At 37.0% G+C, this 18,117-nt stretch overlaps 1 protein-coding gene across 4 annotated transcripts in view; it reads left to right on the forward strand.

The window, feature by feature from the left end:
• LOC126259802 (CREB-regulated transcription coactivator 1-like) overlaps positions 1 to 18,117 on the forward strand; it is a 382,069-nt gene that overhangs the window by 316,984 nt on the left and 46,968 nt on the right. For all 4 annotated transcript variants that reach the window (XM_049956826.1, XM_049956829.1, XM_049956827.1 and 1 more), the window contains one exon: positions 10,535 to 10,606. In XM_049956826.1, coding sequence (XP_049812783.1) covers positions 10,535 to 10,606 — 72 coding nt within the window. The remainder of the gene's footprint in view (positions 1 to 10,534; positions 10,607 to 18,117) is intronic.

Raw genomic sequence — 18,117 nt, forward strand, 5'->3', positions numbered from 1 at the left:
CTATTTATCGTCCATGTTTCACTTCCATACATGACTACACTCCACACAAATACTTTCAGAAACGTCTTCCTGACACTTAAATCTATATCAGTGTTAACAAATTTCTCTTCTTCAGAAATGCTTTCCTTGCCATTGCCAGTCTGCATTTTATATCCTCCCTACTTCGAGCGTCATCAGTTATTTTGCTCCCCAAATAGCAAAACTCCATTACTACTTTAAGTGTCTCATTTCCTAATCTAATTCCCTCAGCATCACCCGACTTAATTTGACTACATTCCATTATCCTCATTTTGCTTTTGTTGATGTTCATCTTATATCCTCCTTTCAAGACACTGTCCATTCCGTTGAACTGCTCTTCCAAGTCCTTTGTTGTCTCTGACAGAATTACAATGTCATCGGCAAACCTCAAAGTTTTTATTTCTTCTCCATGGATCATTATACAGAAGTAGAATATGACACTGACTTTGGGGGGGGGGGGGGGGGGAAGAGTACTCAGTGAAGCTGATTTCCCTAAGTATTTGTCCTCCCCTGCCCCCTCCCCCCCCCCTGCTTTTGCACCTAATTTATGGCTTTCGGAACAGAATTTCATAAGTATTGCAAAGTGATGCTTTTTCCAATTATGATCTTTCCTGAGTTTTCCAGTAGTCAAATCTGGAAAACAGAAGTTGACGTGCTAATGGTGTCTGGCACAGTTGTTCATATTTGTCCATGGCACTTGTGTAGACATGTAAGTGTATTGTCTCAGTAAAAGAGAAACATCTCCTTTGACAAGTTGAACAGCTTAATTTTTTATCAATTTCAAGTTCTTCATTCAGCGATCATCCAGCTATGTGTAAATTTGTTAGCATTTTCTGGAGTTGTGTCCTTAAATGCACCTTAGATGCTTGTTATCAATCATACGTGGGTAACTGTAATGGAATGTGATGAGCAACTTGTGGGCCATTCTTCTGTTTCCTTTATAGTTTTTTAATGCAAGTGTTTGTTCTTAATCGGTTCATTTTTGTTTTGACTTTGATAAGTAAGCACGCACTCTTTCCTGATTTATATTTACAGACCAAACTAATATTTTCTCTCTGTCTTCCCTCCCTTTCACCACTCTCATATCATTGTAAAAAGCCAGTACAGATCTGCAAATGAACCAACATCAAAAAACATAAAATTGTATGTTCAGTGCATTATTCAATAAAGTGTAGATACTCCACAAACCCTCAGGCTGTGTTGAATGAGATGGAGCAGGCTCGCTATCAACCCATTGCAGGCCTCTTGAGACATATTGTCCCACTCCTCAGTGGCAGCATTCCTGAGAGCTTCAATCGGTAATGGAGGATGTTAGTAACTAGAAATCGCTCTTTCGAGCAAGCTCCGTACATGTTCTATGCAGTTCATATGTGGTGAGTATACTGGCCAATCCATCCTTCAGATCCCACATCTTGTCCGATTCCAACACACACTGCATGCACGCTGAGGTTGAGTGTTATCAACCTGTAGAGTGAACCCGTCCACTACAGTCTCTGCAAAACCATTGACTATGGGTCAGAGAATGTTGTCTTCATACACTGCAGCAGTCATATTGCTTCAATTGGAATGAGTGGTGTGCAGTGTGCATATGTGATGCCTGCCCAGATTGTTGATGACGTTCCACAGTCATTGAGGAACAATTGTATTCCCATGTTTGTCTCCAAATATGAACAGCGTTGTTTTCAGGATGCAAGCCTATTAGTACTTCATCTGTGAAGAGCATTTTGGTCCATTGGTGTCCATTGGAGCTCTAGCCCAACATACACGAGCACACCTATGATATGGATGGAGTGGTATAGTCTTGAGATGTCTTTGGCTGTACAGTCACCCATCGTGAAGTCTGTTGCATACAGTTCGGGTGCTTAATGGTAATCCCAGTGGCTTCACGAAGGTCGTGGAGCAGAGTAGTCACTGCCTTTGTAGGGTGTCACCCTGCGTGTATCGTTAAATACCGGTCCTGAGCTGCTGTAGTTTTGTGTGGATGGCCGTCACAATGTCGATCCACTATTGAATGCATTTCCTGGAACTTTTTCCAGTCTGGAGACAACACTTTCATTAATGTGACCAACATTTGCAACATCAGCTTGTCTCATGTTTTGTCCCATCAATGTGATGATTTTGATACAGTCTGCCACAGAGAGCCTGCTCTGAAGGCATTGTGGTGCACTACGAGACACACAGACAACTGCGCATTCAAAAGAATTAAACTCTGGTGCACTGCATTTGATTACAAGCTGTGACTGCACGGTCCCAGATGAGACAGAGTGGCAACTACAAACAAGTTCACATGATGTACACAACCAACTTCCTACATAAACATAAAAGGAACAACCTTAGTGACTATTGGTGGGTAATTTGGAAGTATGCTTAACGTTTTTTGATGACTGTGTTTGGTTTTCCATAGCAGTTTGCTACAGCTGTTCATCCAAACTTTATAGTCAGTATAATGTTCTTCATTTGTTGTGCCTTGTGGTTTGCTAATTATAGTCTTTTGAAAGTCACACATGTCATACAAATATGTAATATCTGAAATGGTGCTGTTTCCCCAGTACTCAATTATGTGGACAATAAGAAAAAAATTGCAGTAGTCATGATGTTAATTTAATTTGTGGAACATTAGTAATCTACACTACAAATAAGGAAAGTAGAATAAATTTGTATGTATATCATTTCATTATCCACACACACCTTGTGGAGTTGGTAGCTCTAGTGGTGGCACTCCAGCACTGCTTTAATTTATCAATTAGTTTCACTCGTCTAATTCAGCTTCCAAAACAATGCGCTTTTTTCTGAGTAGAGATAATTGATTTTCTTAGTGTTCTGTCTAATGGGTACATATTAGTGATAATGACAGTTGCGGGTGCACATTACTGTTTGCAAAAATTTCAACACCGGTGAGAAACCATCAGATATATGAAATTGAGAGTGTATGTGGTGTGTAAAGATACAAAGAAGCAATAAAAATACACATCAAAGTCACAGTGCACCACAATAAGGATCTGAGACGTCTCTGAAAATCATGGAACAAGAAAGTAAAGTCTTTGAAGACAAGCATAATAAATGACCTTACATTCTGTCTAAACCCATGGTTCTGCTGAATGGGAGTTGTTGCCGGGTTGCCAACCAACAAAATTGGTTATGTTCATTGCGTCATTTTAAGTTAATGATGTGTGGACATCAGTTTAGTCCAGACTGGAACAAACTGCATTGGAAAAAAATGTATATATTTGTTGCCAGGATCTAGGTGTACTCTGTTGGAATAGATAAGTAGTGTTTTGCTGACACCAGAAACATGATATGCAGACAGATCACACCAGTAAGTATTTGGCCTTCAACACTCAGTCTGAAGCTCTGTGAAGTGTATTGAGTGAGGTTGTGCAGCTTTTAGCATACTGGACTTGCTTATGGGAGGATGGTAGTTGAAATCACTATCTACATCTCAGATTTAGGCTTTCCTTAGTTTCACCAAATAGTTTAAAGCAAATACTTGGGATGGCTCATTGGAAAAGGGTTTTCTTTCTTTCTTTCCCATCTTCCTTTCAGTCCAAGCTTGTGCTCCATTTCTAGTGACTTAATTATCAATGGAACGTTAAACCCTAATCGTCTTTTTTTGCATAATCGATTGCTACCTCATGTTTGAAATGTCAGCAGTTATATACAGGTGCCCCTAATGACATTCACTGATAAATTTATTAAAAAAAAAAAATAAAAAAATAAAACATCCAACACCGGAGGTCACTTGTTTGATTCTTGCCCCAGTCAAGGGATTTTTCATTTGGTGTCTATGTTCTTCTTTGTGCATTTTAGATTATGACGATTATAGAAAAGAAAATTTGCAAATGACACTAATAAAGTAAAATTTGTATTGCATACATTAAAAATTGGTTCATGAAAATTTGGAATTTCAGTAAGGAAATCTCAATCTTTTGATGGAATAAAATTGCATTTCTGTCTGCATTTATGATCATAGACACTTAAGCAAGTGTTTGTAAGTGTGAAAGGAGCAAGCTGATAAAGCATTGACTCTTCAGATTTACAACTCGTGGATATCATATTTGATGGTTTTGTAGGTGTCCAATATGTATTTCCAAATACTTTACTAATTTATCAGACATGTTTGAAAATTTGATAAGAGGTATCATTAATTACAGATTAGAGGCATTATAAACTAGTTATGGTTAGATGGCATGTAACAGCTCTAAATTCAAAACAGTTTATTTGATATTTTCATGTTCTGCAGTTCTGGGATTGATTTACATATTTAGAACTCAACTTTTTTTGCTTTGGAGTACTCAGGATCATTTATTCTGTGCATAGAAAGGATATGTCATGAAACAGGTGTTTATTAGTTATGTTGTTCATGAGATCTTCAACAGTGCTAAGTCGTTAGACAGACCACTTGTCACATTTTTTTTCATGGGTTTGAGTGAGATGATGGTGTATGTCTAAGTAATACTGAGTAGCAAATCAGATCATTTATACTTGTATAACTGAAATGTTTAATGTCATTTACTAGCCAAGTTAGCTGTGCTCATTGAGACAAGTTGCCAGAAACTGAAAGCTCACAGGATAAAGAACTGCCAGCAATGCTCTGAAATATTAATTGGTTTTTAGCTACCTGTAAATATATGATAATTTTACTCTCATGGATACCAAAGGTTTTAATGAAAAATGGTTGGTGATTGTGACGAGGAGTAAATGACAGGATAAGCTAAGTTTACATCTTCAGTATAGAAGAAAGAACATGGATTATTCAATTTCTGTGATCAAGATATTGAAATATTACCTGTGGACAATATTGATATCATCTTTTTTCAAAAACGACTCTGTGGGCAGAAAAAAAAAGTATTTGTGTAGCTGTATGTGCATAGGATTTTTTGATGATGTTAATGTGGTTGAATCTATAAAGTTTCATGTTGTTACAATATAGAATGTAAAGAAAGAGAAATAAATATGGGAATGGTAACAGGGGAAACATGAAAATTATATTACAGCATTGAGAGATATCGACTAGCAGATGGAATTGTGCAGCTGTGAAAGGAATGAAGACATTGTTGCAACAAGATAGAAAAAGTGGGCAAAATGGAGTGGAAGAATCAGGAGGCTGGAATCATTGTGTGCAAATGTGCCTTTGTTTGTACTCTGAGGAAGAATATGAGCTTAAAGCTGAGCCACTGTGTAAAATTCTTGCTTATGTGCCTTTTCACTGTCCAGTGTCTCTACTACACAGTGAAAGGTTATTCTTGTATTATGTTTCATCCGCTGTTTCCATGTGTCCTATGAAACTCGCCATTATATGGGAAAGGTGTAAATTATAAGAAATACAGTGATTATTGAATGTACAATAGCAATTACAACCAACAAATGGAGGGGACAGTCAGGCTTCTCAGTATCTCAGGAGTTAACAGTGCTCACTGTAGAACATTGACAAGAAGGATGAATATCTGAAGATTTTTAAAAAAGGGGGCAAAAATCAATGAAATCAACAAATAAACAGTTTCATGCAGCGAAATTATTTGAAAGAAGTCGCAGATAATAACTAAAAGTAATTGATGTACGTGCATAATTTAAGGAAAAAGTAACATTCTCATAAAGTATCACTACCAAGAAACATAACTTGATGAAACTTGGACTGTACATAGAAAGAACTGTTACAGTATAGTACAAAAGGCAACTGAAAGAAATACACAATGAGAACAGAAATGGCACTTCCATTCAAAGACAATAATGACACTGAAGTTACTGTGATTCATGATGGTCCCTTGGACATTACAAAAGGCCATGGTTCTTAATAGAACGTGTGATTACTATGGACGGCAATGAATATTCTGCAATGTGCTTCCATGCTGGCCATAAGATTGGTAAAGAGTTCTTGGATAGGGCATTCCATTCCTCCACCACTGTGGTTGACAGTTGCTGGAGAGCTGCTGGCACAGGTGGACATGCTGCAGTACGTCTCCTGAATGTATCCCACACATGCTCATTTTGACCTAAGTAAGTGGAACAGGCAGGTCAGTCCATCCCTCTCATTCCAAGAGCTGCTCCACTTGTGCAATTTGATGTGGTCACACAGTGTCATCCATAAAAATAAAGTTAGGGCTGAATGTGTTACTGAAAAGATGCAAATGGGGAAGTAGTGCAGTGTCACACCAACAGGCACACATTGTTCAGAGATATGGAGGTCAGTACACCCATTCAATATTACGCCTCCCCACGCCATAATACCTAGACCACTAAAATAATCATTTTGACAGTGTTCCTGGGCGCATTACGGTTCTCACCTCTCACCATGTGAGGGTACTTAAGTGCTTCCAGGAACATTGTTGAACATGATCATAATGCCGTGGGGAGGCTAACATTGTGTGCACATACTGATCTCCATATCTTTGAACACAGTACACCCACCGGCGCACATAATGTTGTTATGACGCTGTATTCTGTATCCTTTGCATCTTTTCAGGGGTGCATTCAGCCCTGACTTCATTTTTAGGGGTGATAGTGTGTGACCACATCACACAACACAGGTGGAGGAGCTGTCCTACCTGTTCCACCATCTTCAATCCCATAGAGAATGTGTGGAATGGCATGGACAGACATGCTGCAGTACATGGCCAAATGCACCAACTACTATCCAGCATTGTCAACCATGCTGGAGGAGAAATAGAATGCCCTACCACAAGAACTCCTTACCAACATTGTGGCCAGCGTGGTAGCATGTTGCAGGGTGTGTTTTGTCCTTCCATTAAGAGCAATGTCCCACCTTTCATGAAGTCCAGGAGACCACCATAAATTGCAATGACTTCCGTGTAATCGTTGTCTTTGAATCAAAATGTCATTTCTGTTTGTCTTATTGTGTATTTCCCTCTCTAATGAATTTGACTTTTTCCACTTAGAAAAGATGAGGCAGGTCATTTGCACAATTTTATATAACAGTATTTTGGAATTAGAAAAGATGAGGGAGGTCATTTGCAGAATTTTATATAACAGCATTCTGGAATTTGAATAGTCTCATTCACTTTTATATTGTTTCCTGCATCTTATTGTTGGTTCATGTATATCTTATACTTAATTTTCCAAATGATCTGTATCCTTGGAAATTTTTTTAAATATATCAAATGCTGCAAATTTGACCCCTTACCCTTTTTAAAGAAAAATAGTGTAGCCATCTGAGGCCGGCTTTGGTTATTGGTTTGGCAGCTAGTATTTAGCTGATCGTCTTCTGTGTGAAAAAGAAGGGGGGGAAAAAAAGAAAATTGCTCCTTTACTGAGCTAGCTTTTACTTAGACCTGAAATTTTTTTATAAGTTTTTCTTTTTCTTTTGCATTGAAAAATATTTTTGTCACAGCATAATGAAATTCCTTTAGTGAAAGGGAAAAGCTCAATAGTGATTGAAACTGGATTAGATCCAGTTCATTTTGATGTCTCTTTATCCTTCCAAATGGTAAGCTTTTGGGTTTGGATGGAAGAAAATTATTATTTTCAAGGGCAAACGCCTGTGATAGCAAGGAACTATGAAATGTAATGGCATGGTTGAAGATATTTACTGAAATAGTCTTTCTTTGAAAATTAAAACAGCATTTGGTGTGACATCTATTTGAGATTTTTATGGAAAATAAATATTAAGAACCTCAGTACATGTAAGATGTGGTGGTTAAAAGCTGACTGACTCATGCTATTACTTGAAGTATTTTCAAGTGTAATGGTTATTGTTTCAGTGACAAGTTATTCCTGTCACTCACTGCTGTTTTTGATAGTACAAATAAGACTGTGAAAGGTTAACTGGCTCCAATTGCTGAATTTGCAGCAGTGACTGTTAAAGCAATGGGCAGTCTTTGGAGATTGACAGAACTCGGTGTGCATCAACTACTGGAAAATGTAAAAATAACATTTTATAATATTGTGTAACCGTAATAAAATTGTGGAATGTGCAAACAAAGTTAGAAGGCATGTTCATTGAATAAAAGATCCCTTTTTCCCAGAGAAACACACCAGCACAGGAATCAGAGATAACTTAGTGAGAAGTGCATGAGCTCAAGAATGGGCCAGTTTATCACTTGTGTGCACTCTTTAAGTTTATAAATGTGTGACTTATCTCCCTTAAAAGCTGGGGAAAAGCTTGCATTGAATGAAATGATAAGTACAGTTATTGTGTATATTTTTATGATTTTTGACAGAAATAGCTCTTTTGCAGCTCAGAAGCAGATTCAGAAATGCTGAAGAATATGAAGTAAAATGAAACATTGTGGGAAAATACATTTTATTTGGCTGGAAAATTCTCTCTCTCAAAGTGAAGAGCTAAACTTGGCAGTGCCTCCCACTTCTTATGTTATGGTAATTTGGTGGATGTCCAAAGTAGAGGATAGTAAAATCTAGGGAGTTAATATGAATTTCGTGACAAGCGTGGTAGCAAGGAGAGGCCACTCATCATGGAATAGAAATCAGTATAAATAGAAAGAGTCATTCAAGAATGAAGATTTGGTTTAAAACTTGAAAAACTGAACAGTGGCTCAGGCATGTTTGTAGACTGAAACTTATCAGAACACCAGAACTGACCTGAAATTTAAAAGCTGAAGGTTGAGGACCAAAATTAAAATTTAGCAATGCGTGATTGGAACAGATTGGAGTAAAAGTATGACTCACACATGGAAATAAAGTTGGTCATAAAGTATGACCATTATCCTTCTGTGAAGAGAGAACTTGAGTGTTATTTAATTGTACTGGCTGATGAAGTAAGGTGAACAATGGTAACAAATTGTCTAGAAACTACAGAATGATGATAAATGAACAAGTGTGAGTAGTAATGGTAGATGAAATAACTGTTCTCAAGAAATAGGACATTAGTAAAATGAAATGAGAAACTATAAATTAGTCGTCTTCTGTTTATATTACTCAAACTTTGTGTCTGTTATTTTTGGGGTAATTTGTGACAGCATAGCTGTCCACATTTTGTGAAAGTAAATTTCTATTTGAATAACAATAAATACTTATTTATTATCATACTATCAAATATTGATCAAAAACTGTAATGAAATAGTAAAAATATATTTTTATGTTAATTGAAATAGACTTAGATAACCATGAAATACAATGTGCTCTAAGAAGTTTCATTGGTTAATGGAAATCTGTCATAATACAGCAGTTGTCTGCTGAGAAAGAGCGTCACTTGTGGTTGTTACTCTCTGAGGATTAATCAAAAAGAAACATTCAAAATGTTTGAGTGTGTGCACTGATGAGAAATTAAATTGAGAGAAACACATTGATGATATGCTGAAATGGTTTGGTTCAGTTACTTATGCTATTAGGGTTATTGCAAATTTTGATGATAAACATATCAGTAAATTAGCCTACTATGCCTGTTCTCATACACTGCTTTCATATGACATCATATTTTGTGGTAATTCATCATTAAGAGAAGAAGTATTTATTGCACAAAAGTGTGTAATCAGAATAGCTGGAGCCCACCCAAGATCACCTTGCAGACATTTAGTTAAGGAACTTGGGATATTCACAGCACCTTTACAATACATATATTCACTTATGAAATTTGTTATTAGTAACCCATCCCAATTCAAAAAAATAGCGAAATGCATAACTACAAAATTAGAAGAAAGGATGATCTTCACTATTCTGTGTTAAATCTGACTTTGGCGCAGAAAGGGGTGAATTATGCTGTGACAAAAATCTTTGGTCAGTTGCCAAATAGCATTAAAAGTCTGACAGATAGCCAACCAACATTTAAAAACAAATTACATGAATTTTTAGATATGACGTAGTAACTGAAAAAAATTAGTTATATTGTGTAAAGAAAACTTATGTTAAAGTGAGATGTTCCACATCATTACGAAATGTCGTATTCATGGTCTGTGGAAGAAGTAGTAATGTAATGTATATGTCCACCAGCAAGTAAGTTAAGTACTGTGCAGGCTTGCTGAGCGTCATCTTAGGAGCAGTGTTATGAGGGAGGTACACTTCTGGAACAACCGTCTATGAGACTCATAAAATGTTAAGTTTCAGGATTGTTCATATAAATGGGCTTGTGGTCAAACGTGCATTTACAGAAGGAGTGATACAAAGGATTTATGTAACATAGAAACTTCATATACAGTTCCTAATCATTGATGATAACATGTGAGTTTATTTAAACAAATTTACAATTACCTTAAAAATTATCATTGTTTGGATTTTAGCATTTTTTCTTAATTTGGTAGAGGTTTTATATAGTTTCCCATCAAATAATTTGCATGATGGAATGCTGGTGTAAAGCAATATTTCTTGTGCCCTGATGTTTACAATCATTATCTTAGTTAATGAATGCCACATTTTGAAGCTTATTATGATTGGCTGACAGTAGGGGGAAAACATTACTATCAGCAGCTGTGTTGAAACTATAGATTTTCTTTAATTTGATATTTTAGAAATAAATACTTTTGACAGAAATATATTCAGCTTGACTTTATCCAGATAAATTGTTTCTGGTATGTGTATTATAACAGGTGTGATTTCTCTTTCTTTTCAGGTGGACAATCCTGTACCTACAAGCATCAGTTACATAAATTCACAACAGAATAACACAACTAACTACTCACAGGTTAGTGAATCATTGATAATGTATTCTGCTTGTTCATTTGTTTCTACGTAACAGTAGTTTCAGTAAGTGTTGAGACATTTGGTGTAAATCAGGAAAATGTGTTTGAGTAATCACTGATTTTAGATAAATAAATTACTTCAGGGTATGATGTTGTTAATGCAAAGACTTAACCAATTGTTTTGTTCGTCATGGAAAAATTTTGCCTCAGTAGGTGCTACAATTAAATCCCAAAAGCTCTATAGTGTATTAACATTTGTGATAATAATTTACAACTAGCTCAAAACCAAGGTATGTTTAATATAATGAGGAGTAGAACCTGAAACTAATAAAGGAAAGTATGTATACTTTCAGCAAAGACATTATAGATAACTTTTATAACTATGGCATAGTCTGTGTGGAACAGATGAAAATTCTGCATTCTGTAAAAACCACTTTACTGATCAGAACTCTGGATTCGTGAAATATTTCTGTTGGCAGCAACTTTTCTCTAAAAGAAGTTAATTGATGATTGTCTGTATAGAATTCAGCATTTTAGACCTTCATACCTACATTGTATGTACACATTTTTTTCCAATAGTCATCTATACACAGGGCATGCCTTACAACTTGTTGCTCATTGAAGGGACTGAGTGCAATATCTGCCTCACACTTACAAACTACAATAGTACAGGTATGTGCCCCTCCTCTTTCTCTCTCTTGCACTGCAAATAAGATTAAAGAACGGACATTTATCTGCAGTGGCAATCTGCATGAAATATCAAGACTGACCTCATCATACCATCTTCAAATAAAATGATACTGTGGTGTCACCGCCAGACACCACACTTGCGTCCGCAGCTCGTGGTCATGTGGTAGCGTTCTTGCTTCCCGCGCCCGGGTTCCCGGGTTCGATTCCCAGCGGGGTCAGGGATTTTCTCTGCCTCGTGATTACTGGGTGTTGTGTGGTGTCCTTAGGTTAGTTAGGTTTAAGTTGTTCTAAGTTCTAGGGGACTGATGGCCATAGATGTTAAGTCCCATAGTGCTCAGAGCCATTTGAACGACACTTGCTAGGTGGTAGCCTTTAAATCGGCCGCGGCCCGTTAGTATACGTCGGACCCGTGTGTCGCCACTATCAGTGATTGCAGACCGAGCGCCGCCACACGGTAGGTCTAGTCTAGAGAGACTCGGTAGCACTCGCCCCAGTTGTACAGCCGACTTTCCTAGCAATGGTTCACTGATTACATGCGCTCTCATTTGCCGAGACGACAGTTTAGCATAGCCTTCAGCTACGTCATTTGCTACGAGCTAGCAAGGCGCCATATTCTTCGAGAATGTATTCTGAACAGATAAAATTGTGAATCATGTACCGTCAAGAGCGATGTTCATCATTAATGGATTAAAGTTAAGTATGAAACTAATTACGTCCGCTTTCTGAATTCTCATTCCTTGTCATGTTCCAGACCTCGCGTCAGTATAGTTCTTCCTTCCTCACGCCAGCCTGCATGAGCTAAAACGCGTGCATTTCGGCCTCCTCTAGTAACATGGTGTTGGCTCTTCTGCCAAACCAACAGATACTGTCAATAATGAGGATGGTATTGACAACAGATTAAAGTCATTTAGAGAACATTGTGAATATCAAGCATATTCCCTAAACAGGAAACTGATGATTCCTTCCTTAAACTATTTTTCAGTTTCATTAACCACAAGAAATGTTCCCTGTAACTTAGTTGGTTTTCAGAAAATGAAAATATCTTCTTTCACCATTTCAAAAGATGCACAGGGTGTTGTTGGTTCTCATCCTTTGTTTCTGTTGGTATTCATTTTGGCAGTGCAGTAGCCTGATCTTTGGATTATTATAGAGTACAAAACCAACTCATTTTCCCACATTACAGGAGGTTTAATAAAAACTGTGTTTGTAACTGAAATTTTTGTAGCATTAGGTAAATGCAGAATTTATCTTTGGTAAAACCTTCCTGCACAAAGTTCACATTGCTGATATATCCTAGCTACATTCCAATTTTGTTGATAATCCAGACTGGATCTGTACACTGTCTGTAGTACTAGTACTGTCATCAAGGCGTTGTCAAATATAGCAGCATTTTTTGGATCCGTCATCCACAAAGTAGTCTAAACCTTTCTTCAAAATATTCTTAATGTGACAATATGTTAATCAGATTTTTTAAATACTGATTTTAAAGAGTATACAGTAAATTAAAGAAACAAAGCACACTTGTGTTACTTACAACATGCTAGTTTCTGTTTGTCTGCTCACAAGTGTTTTGTACAGACATACATATAGGCTGGTAATGAAGTGATATTGATTTGCAGCTTCTGTATTTTATGTAGTGCAATACTTACAAAAAGTTTAGGGCTTCTATAAGGGAAGGTTTAACATTATGATGTAATATCTTTCTTGAATTTTAGGATAAGCTTGTAACTGTTACAAATCAAGCTGAAAAAAACATTCTGCATACATTCACTACTGATGAACAGTTAGTTTGAGAACATTACTTGTCACCTTTAAGCGAAGGGTCTCTTTACTTACTGAAATATGGGTGGCATTGATTTTAGGGTATTCCTGCATAGTGTTTGACACCGTACAAATATTACTGTACTGTTCGTAATTAATGACATTATATATTAAGTAAACTAGTATTGGTTGTTATTTACATTACATAGAAAATCTTGTATGGATCATTATAGGGCCATAAATCAATTTCAGTTACTAAAAATGTTGAAACAAACAAAGCAATTCCTTATTGGATATATTGTAAAAATTAGTCAATGTGTAGATTATCCCTGGTGAAAACTAATCTGCTCGGTGATGTTTTGTAAGTGCAAATGGTCATTGTTCACTACTCCGTACAATATTTCATCTAGGTATGTGCCAAACATCTTCAGGTAAACTGTTGGTGACTGGCATGGGTTACTCTTGCCACACAATTTGTTAGTGCACTGTACACATTTTGCACTGACTATCTGCTGGGTTGTTGCTCGCCATGGCCCTTGGCATATTCTGTTGCCTTTGCTGAGAGCAAATTCTGAAAATAGTGGAATTCCGTATGTTATGCAATTGGCAGTTGCTGTCAGTAATAAGGATTTCTGCCATTTGTATCTCCATGGAATCTTTAATAATGCTACCCCACAATAAATTAGTGGTAGTCAAAATTGTTGTTTTGTTGTATTCTGTTGTATGCCCAGTTGATATACAATGTGCAGCAATAATAGATATGGGTTGCGATACACAATGACAGCATTGATGTTCTACACAACATTCTCCATCGGTGCATGTGTTGGTTGACCTATATGAGGTTGACAGAAACTTGGTTGCACATTCACTCTTGGTAATTAATTCCTTGAAAGTCCAACCAAGTTTTATTCGACCACACATTCTCTGGGTATGCTCAAGATAACTGTCATATCGGCCGCCGCACAGCAGCCGTCAACTCGGCATGACGTGCTACAACACGCGCGACACACAGCGAGTACCGCTGGCGCCGCACACTATGTCAGCAACTGGCGGAAGTGAATGCGTCGTCGCAGGGTTAGCGGCAGCGTACACACCACTATCGATGCAGATTACCCTGGCAACACTGCCCATGCCACCAGAGTGAGCAACCGTAAAAGGGCGCCATCTACCAACACTCTTATTGGCCGGACCTGCATATTTAACCAGTTCAATCTTCGCCGATGACTGTGTTACTGCCCGGGTGCTGGATTCATGACGACCGAACCGTACTGTGTCCTCCCTGGCTGGAAACTTAAGACACGTCGATATCGACTGGTTGGCAGTGGTTTGGACTTGTGTTCTCTACTAGTGACTCTGATTTCTCCTTGGCGCTACAGCCAGCGAGGTGTTGTGTAGTCGAACTTAAGTTTTGTTTTGAGTGTCAGAAGTTCAAATAAATTTGGTTATCACAGAATATTTGTTGTGTTATAGTGTGGACATAACACAACAATAACGTATGTTTTAAAGACGATTTCAGCAAATTCAGTTGAATTTTCTTTTTGAACTGGAAAATGAAGTGTATTATCTGCTTAAACAGTTTTTAAATTAAGTTCAAACCAGTGGCCATGTCGTTTAACAATTTAGAAGTGATGAGGGAAAGAATTTAATAACCAGGAAGTAAAGGAATTACTTGTAGATAAGGGAACAGAATTATTGATTCCTCCACTCTCTCCTCCTGAACATAATAGTGTGGCCAAACATGAAAATAGAATAATTATAGAACTGCGTGTTTAATGCTGAACAAAAATTGTCAAAAGTATTGTGAGCAGACACTGCAGTATAGAAGTCCATGTCTCGAATCATACTGGTAGGTCTTCAGTTCCCACCAAAAGCCTTTACAACCTGTGGTATGTTTGAGTAGTTAAAGTGCACTTACGTTGTTGACTGTTTTTATGTGACATGCAGCTTTTGGTAATGGCGCAGTGAAGCATAGGGAATCGAGACAATCAATCATGAGTGAGATGTTGATAACGAATCATAATGTTGTTCTTCATTTCTTCCCGTTCCTAAATAAAGGTAGCTAACTGTTGTTTTCTTCATTCATAGGAATTTAAGTTTGCATCATATGCATTGTAAATTATGGCATATTTGAAAATTGCAGCTAAATTTTATAACAGTGAATGTTTACAGTCATGCTTGTCAAAACTACTTTGCTTTTTTTTTGTGAATACTTCGCGATTTCTGAATGTGTTGTTAGGCAGTAACCTAAAAGCATAGCTTAATTCTCTGTGAGTGAAATGAGCAGCAATATTTACCTAAAAGTGCACTTCCAAAGTCGCATTATTATGCCACCAAAAAAACCGCTCATACAGGAAGTGTACTTTCATGACTACCAAAAATGAATCTCGAGTCCTAGTACTAGTTGGTCGGTTCTCAAAATATGATGTAATTGGATAGGTGAAAAATCTACTCACCATTCAGTGTAAGGAGAACACACACACAAAAGGTATTAAAGTTTGCAAGCTTTTGGAACAAGTGGCTCCTTCTTTTGGCAGAAGGGATGAAGGGGAAGGAGGAGGGTTGAAGGAAAATGACTGATAAGGTTTAGGAAAAGGGGAAGAATTCAGAAAAGTCACCCAAAACACTGGGTCAGGGGAGACTTACGGATGGAATGAGAAGGGAAGACTGATTGTTGAGGACTGCATTGGACGAGATTCGAAAACCTGAGTATACTGTCAAACCACTGGGTTCTACATTAAAAAAGTTGCAGCTGATGGAAGTCATGACTGTTATTGCTTTTCTGAATATTTTACAATGTGAATTTGATATATTAACACCTACACTTGATAGTTTCCTTGGCATGAAAACAAAGAAAAGTGAGAATGCAGCGTAATGGTAAGTGAAGAAAAATACATTGAACAGATATTGGAAAGATTTCAACTGGTTGAGTCCATTATGATCTCAGTTCCCATTGAACATCAAGAGAACAATCAAAATGATGCAGTTTCATCCTCTTTCTCCTGTCATGAGGCAATTGAATGTCTTGTGTATTTTTCAATAGAAGTCATCCAGATATATAACTTGTGTGATGATTAACACTGTTCACACTATAGTTTTAATCAGCTACTGAGGACGGGCATTGAGTTGCACTTTAAATTATCATATTATTTATTACAGAGAGGAATATTTGAGAATTTACAGTGATGCCGATTTTACTGTTGACAAGCGTATAAGTGGAACTCTGGCAAAGTACTATGTTGTGACAAATGCATCAAAAGAACCAGTTGGCTGATATTCTGATGAAATTTCTTGAACGGATTTTGATTTAATTTGCTATGTGCAGAAAGCAAATCAGTATTTCTTTGTTTATTTATGTGCTTAACTTTTCCACTGGAGGAAGTGTTACAGTAAAAAGAAAAATCTTTAAGGGTTCAATGTAAACTGTTATTCCATAGCAAAATTTGAAATATCCTTGAGTTTTATAAAAACTCTTGGTAATACATTTTCCTACTGAAGAGTTCATATCCTCTAAGTAAATATTTGTTAGTGAAACTGCCTTGGTCAAACTTAATAATCTTACAACAGAACTGCCATTGAAAATTCCCTGTGATAGTGATGTGTTAGATATATCACCAAATTTATGATTTATTGAGTTGGAAAATCTCTCTAGAATACCTCACCACCTTGTGAGATTATTGTATTGAGAACTTTTATATTTCTACTAATTTCAATTAAGAAAGTGATTTTTTTTAGTGATTTTTTCATTGAATGTGTACGATAGAAAAGGGGGAGGGGTGGGGCCAAATGATAAGCCACTTGTATGGATAAATGTCCTCAAATCAGCACTTACTCTACCACATGACTGATGCTTGGCACATTGACTGAGAAATAGTTAACCACAGTAAAAAGATGGGAGGAGAGGTTTGAAAATAGATATTTGTATTCTTGGTCCTTCTTGCACTTGGTAATAGTTGCAGATATAAAGTATAGAAGTTCTTCATAGAGATAGCACCCATATCACACTTGTACAATCAAAGATCTGTCTGAATTCCATTCTATTTTTCCAAACAGACTGTTTGATTTTAGCAGACTGCTATAATCTGCTTCTGCCACAGAAATTAGCCAAAAAAGAAATTAAAATCTCAGATGTATCTAAAATGATACTGACATCCTACACAGCAACCAAAGTATTTCAATATAGCATAGGAAGCAAAAGGTAGGTGACCAAATAAAAAAAATGTAATGATGTTAAGGTATTCGTTTTATATTATCTTATTTTTATAGCAGAATGTGGTGATTGCCAACTCCCAGAATGTGTTATGTGAAAAAATAAAATATGATCCAGACATTCTTTCATTGTGTGTAATTGCATCACATGTTTGGAAAATGACCAAGCAATTCATCAGTCTTTGAGGGCTTGTGTTTAATTATAGAGAGCATTGTCTTGCAATATGTAAATTGATTGATACCGTTATTTATTTTGTGCGACCAATGTAACATTCTCACAAGATAATTGAATATCTCACCTCATTAAGTGAACAATAATTTGTTGTTGTTGTTGTTGTTGTGGTCTTCAGTCCTGAGACTGGTTTGATGCAGCTCTCCATGCTACTCTATCCTGAGCAAGCTTATTCATCTCCCAGTACCTACTGCAACCTACATCATTCTGAATCTGCTTAGTGTATTGATCTCTTGGTCTCCCTCTACGATTTTTACCCTCCACGCTGCCCTCCAATGCTAAATTTGTGATCCCTTGATGCCTCAAAACATGTCCTACCAACCGATCCCTTCTTCTAGTCAAGTTGTGCCACAAACTTCTCTTCTCCCCAATCCTATTCAATACCTCCTCATTAGTTACGTGATCTACCCACCTTATCTTCAGCATTCTTCTGTAGCACACATTTCGAAAGCTTCTATTCTCTTCTTGTCCAAACTATTTATCGTCCATGTTTCACTTCCATACATGGCTACACTCCATACAAATACTTTCAGAAACAACTTCCTGACACTTAAATCTATACTCAATGTTAACAAATTTCTCTTCTTCAGAAACGATTTCCTTGCCATTGCCAGTCTACATTTT

The sequence above is a fragment of the Schistocerca nitens genome, chromosome 5 (genome assembly GCF_023898315.1).
Source record: "Schistocerca nitens isolate TAMUIC-IGC-003100 chromosome 5, iqSchNite1.1, whole genome shotgun sequence".
NCBI classification, from domain to species: Eukaryota; Metazoa; Arthropoda; class Insecta; order Orthoptera; family Acrididae; genus Schistocerca; species Schistocerca nitens.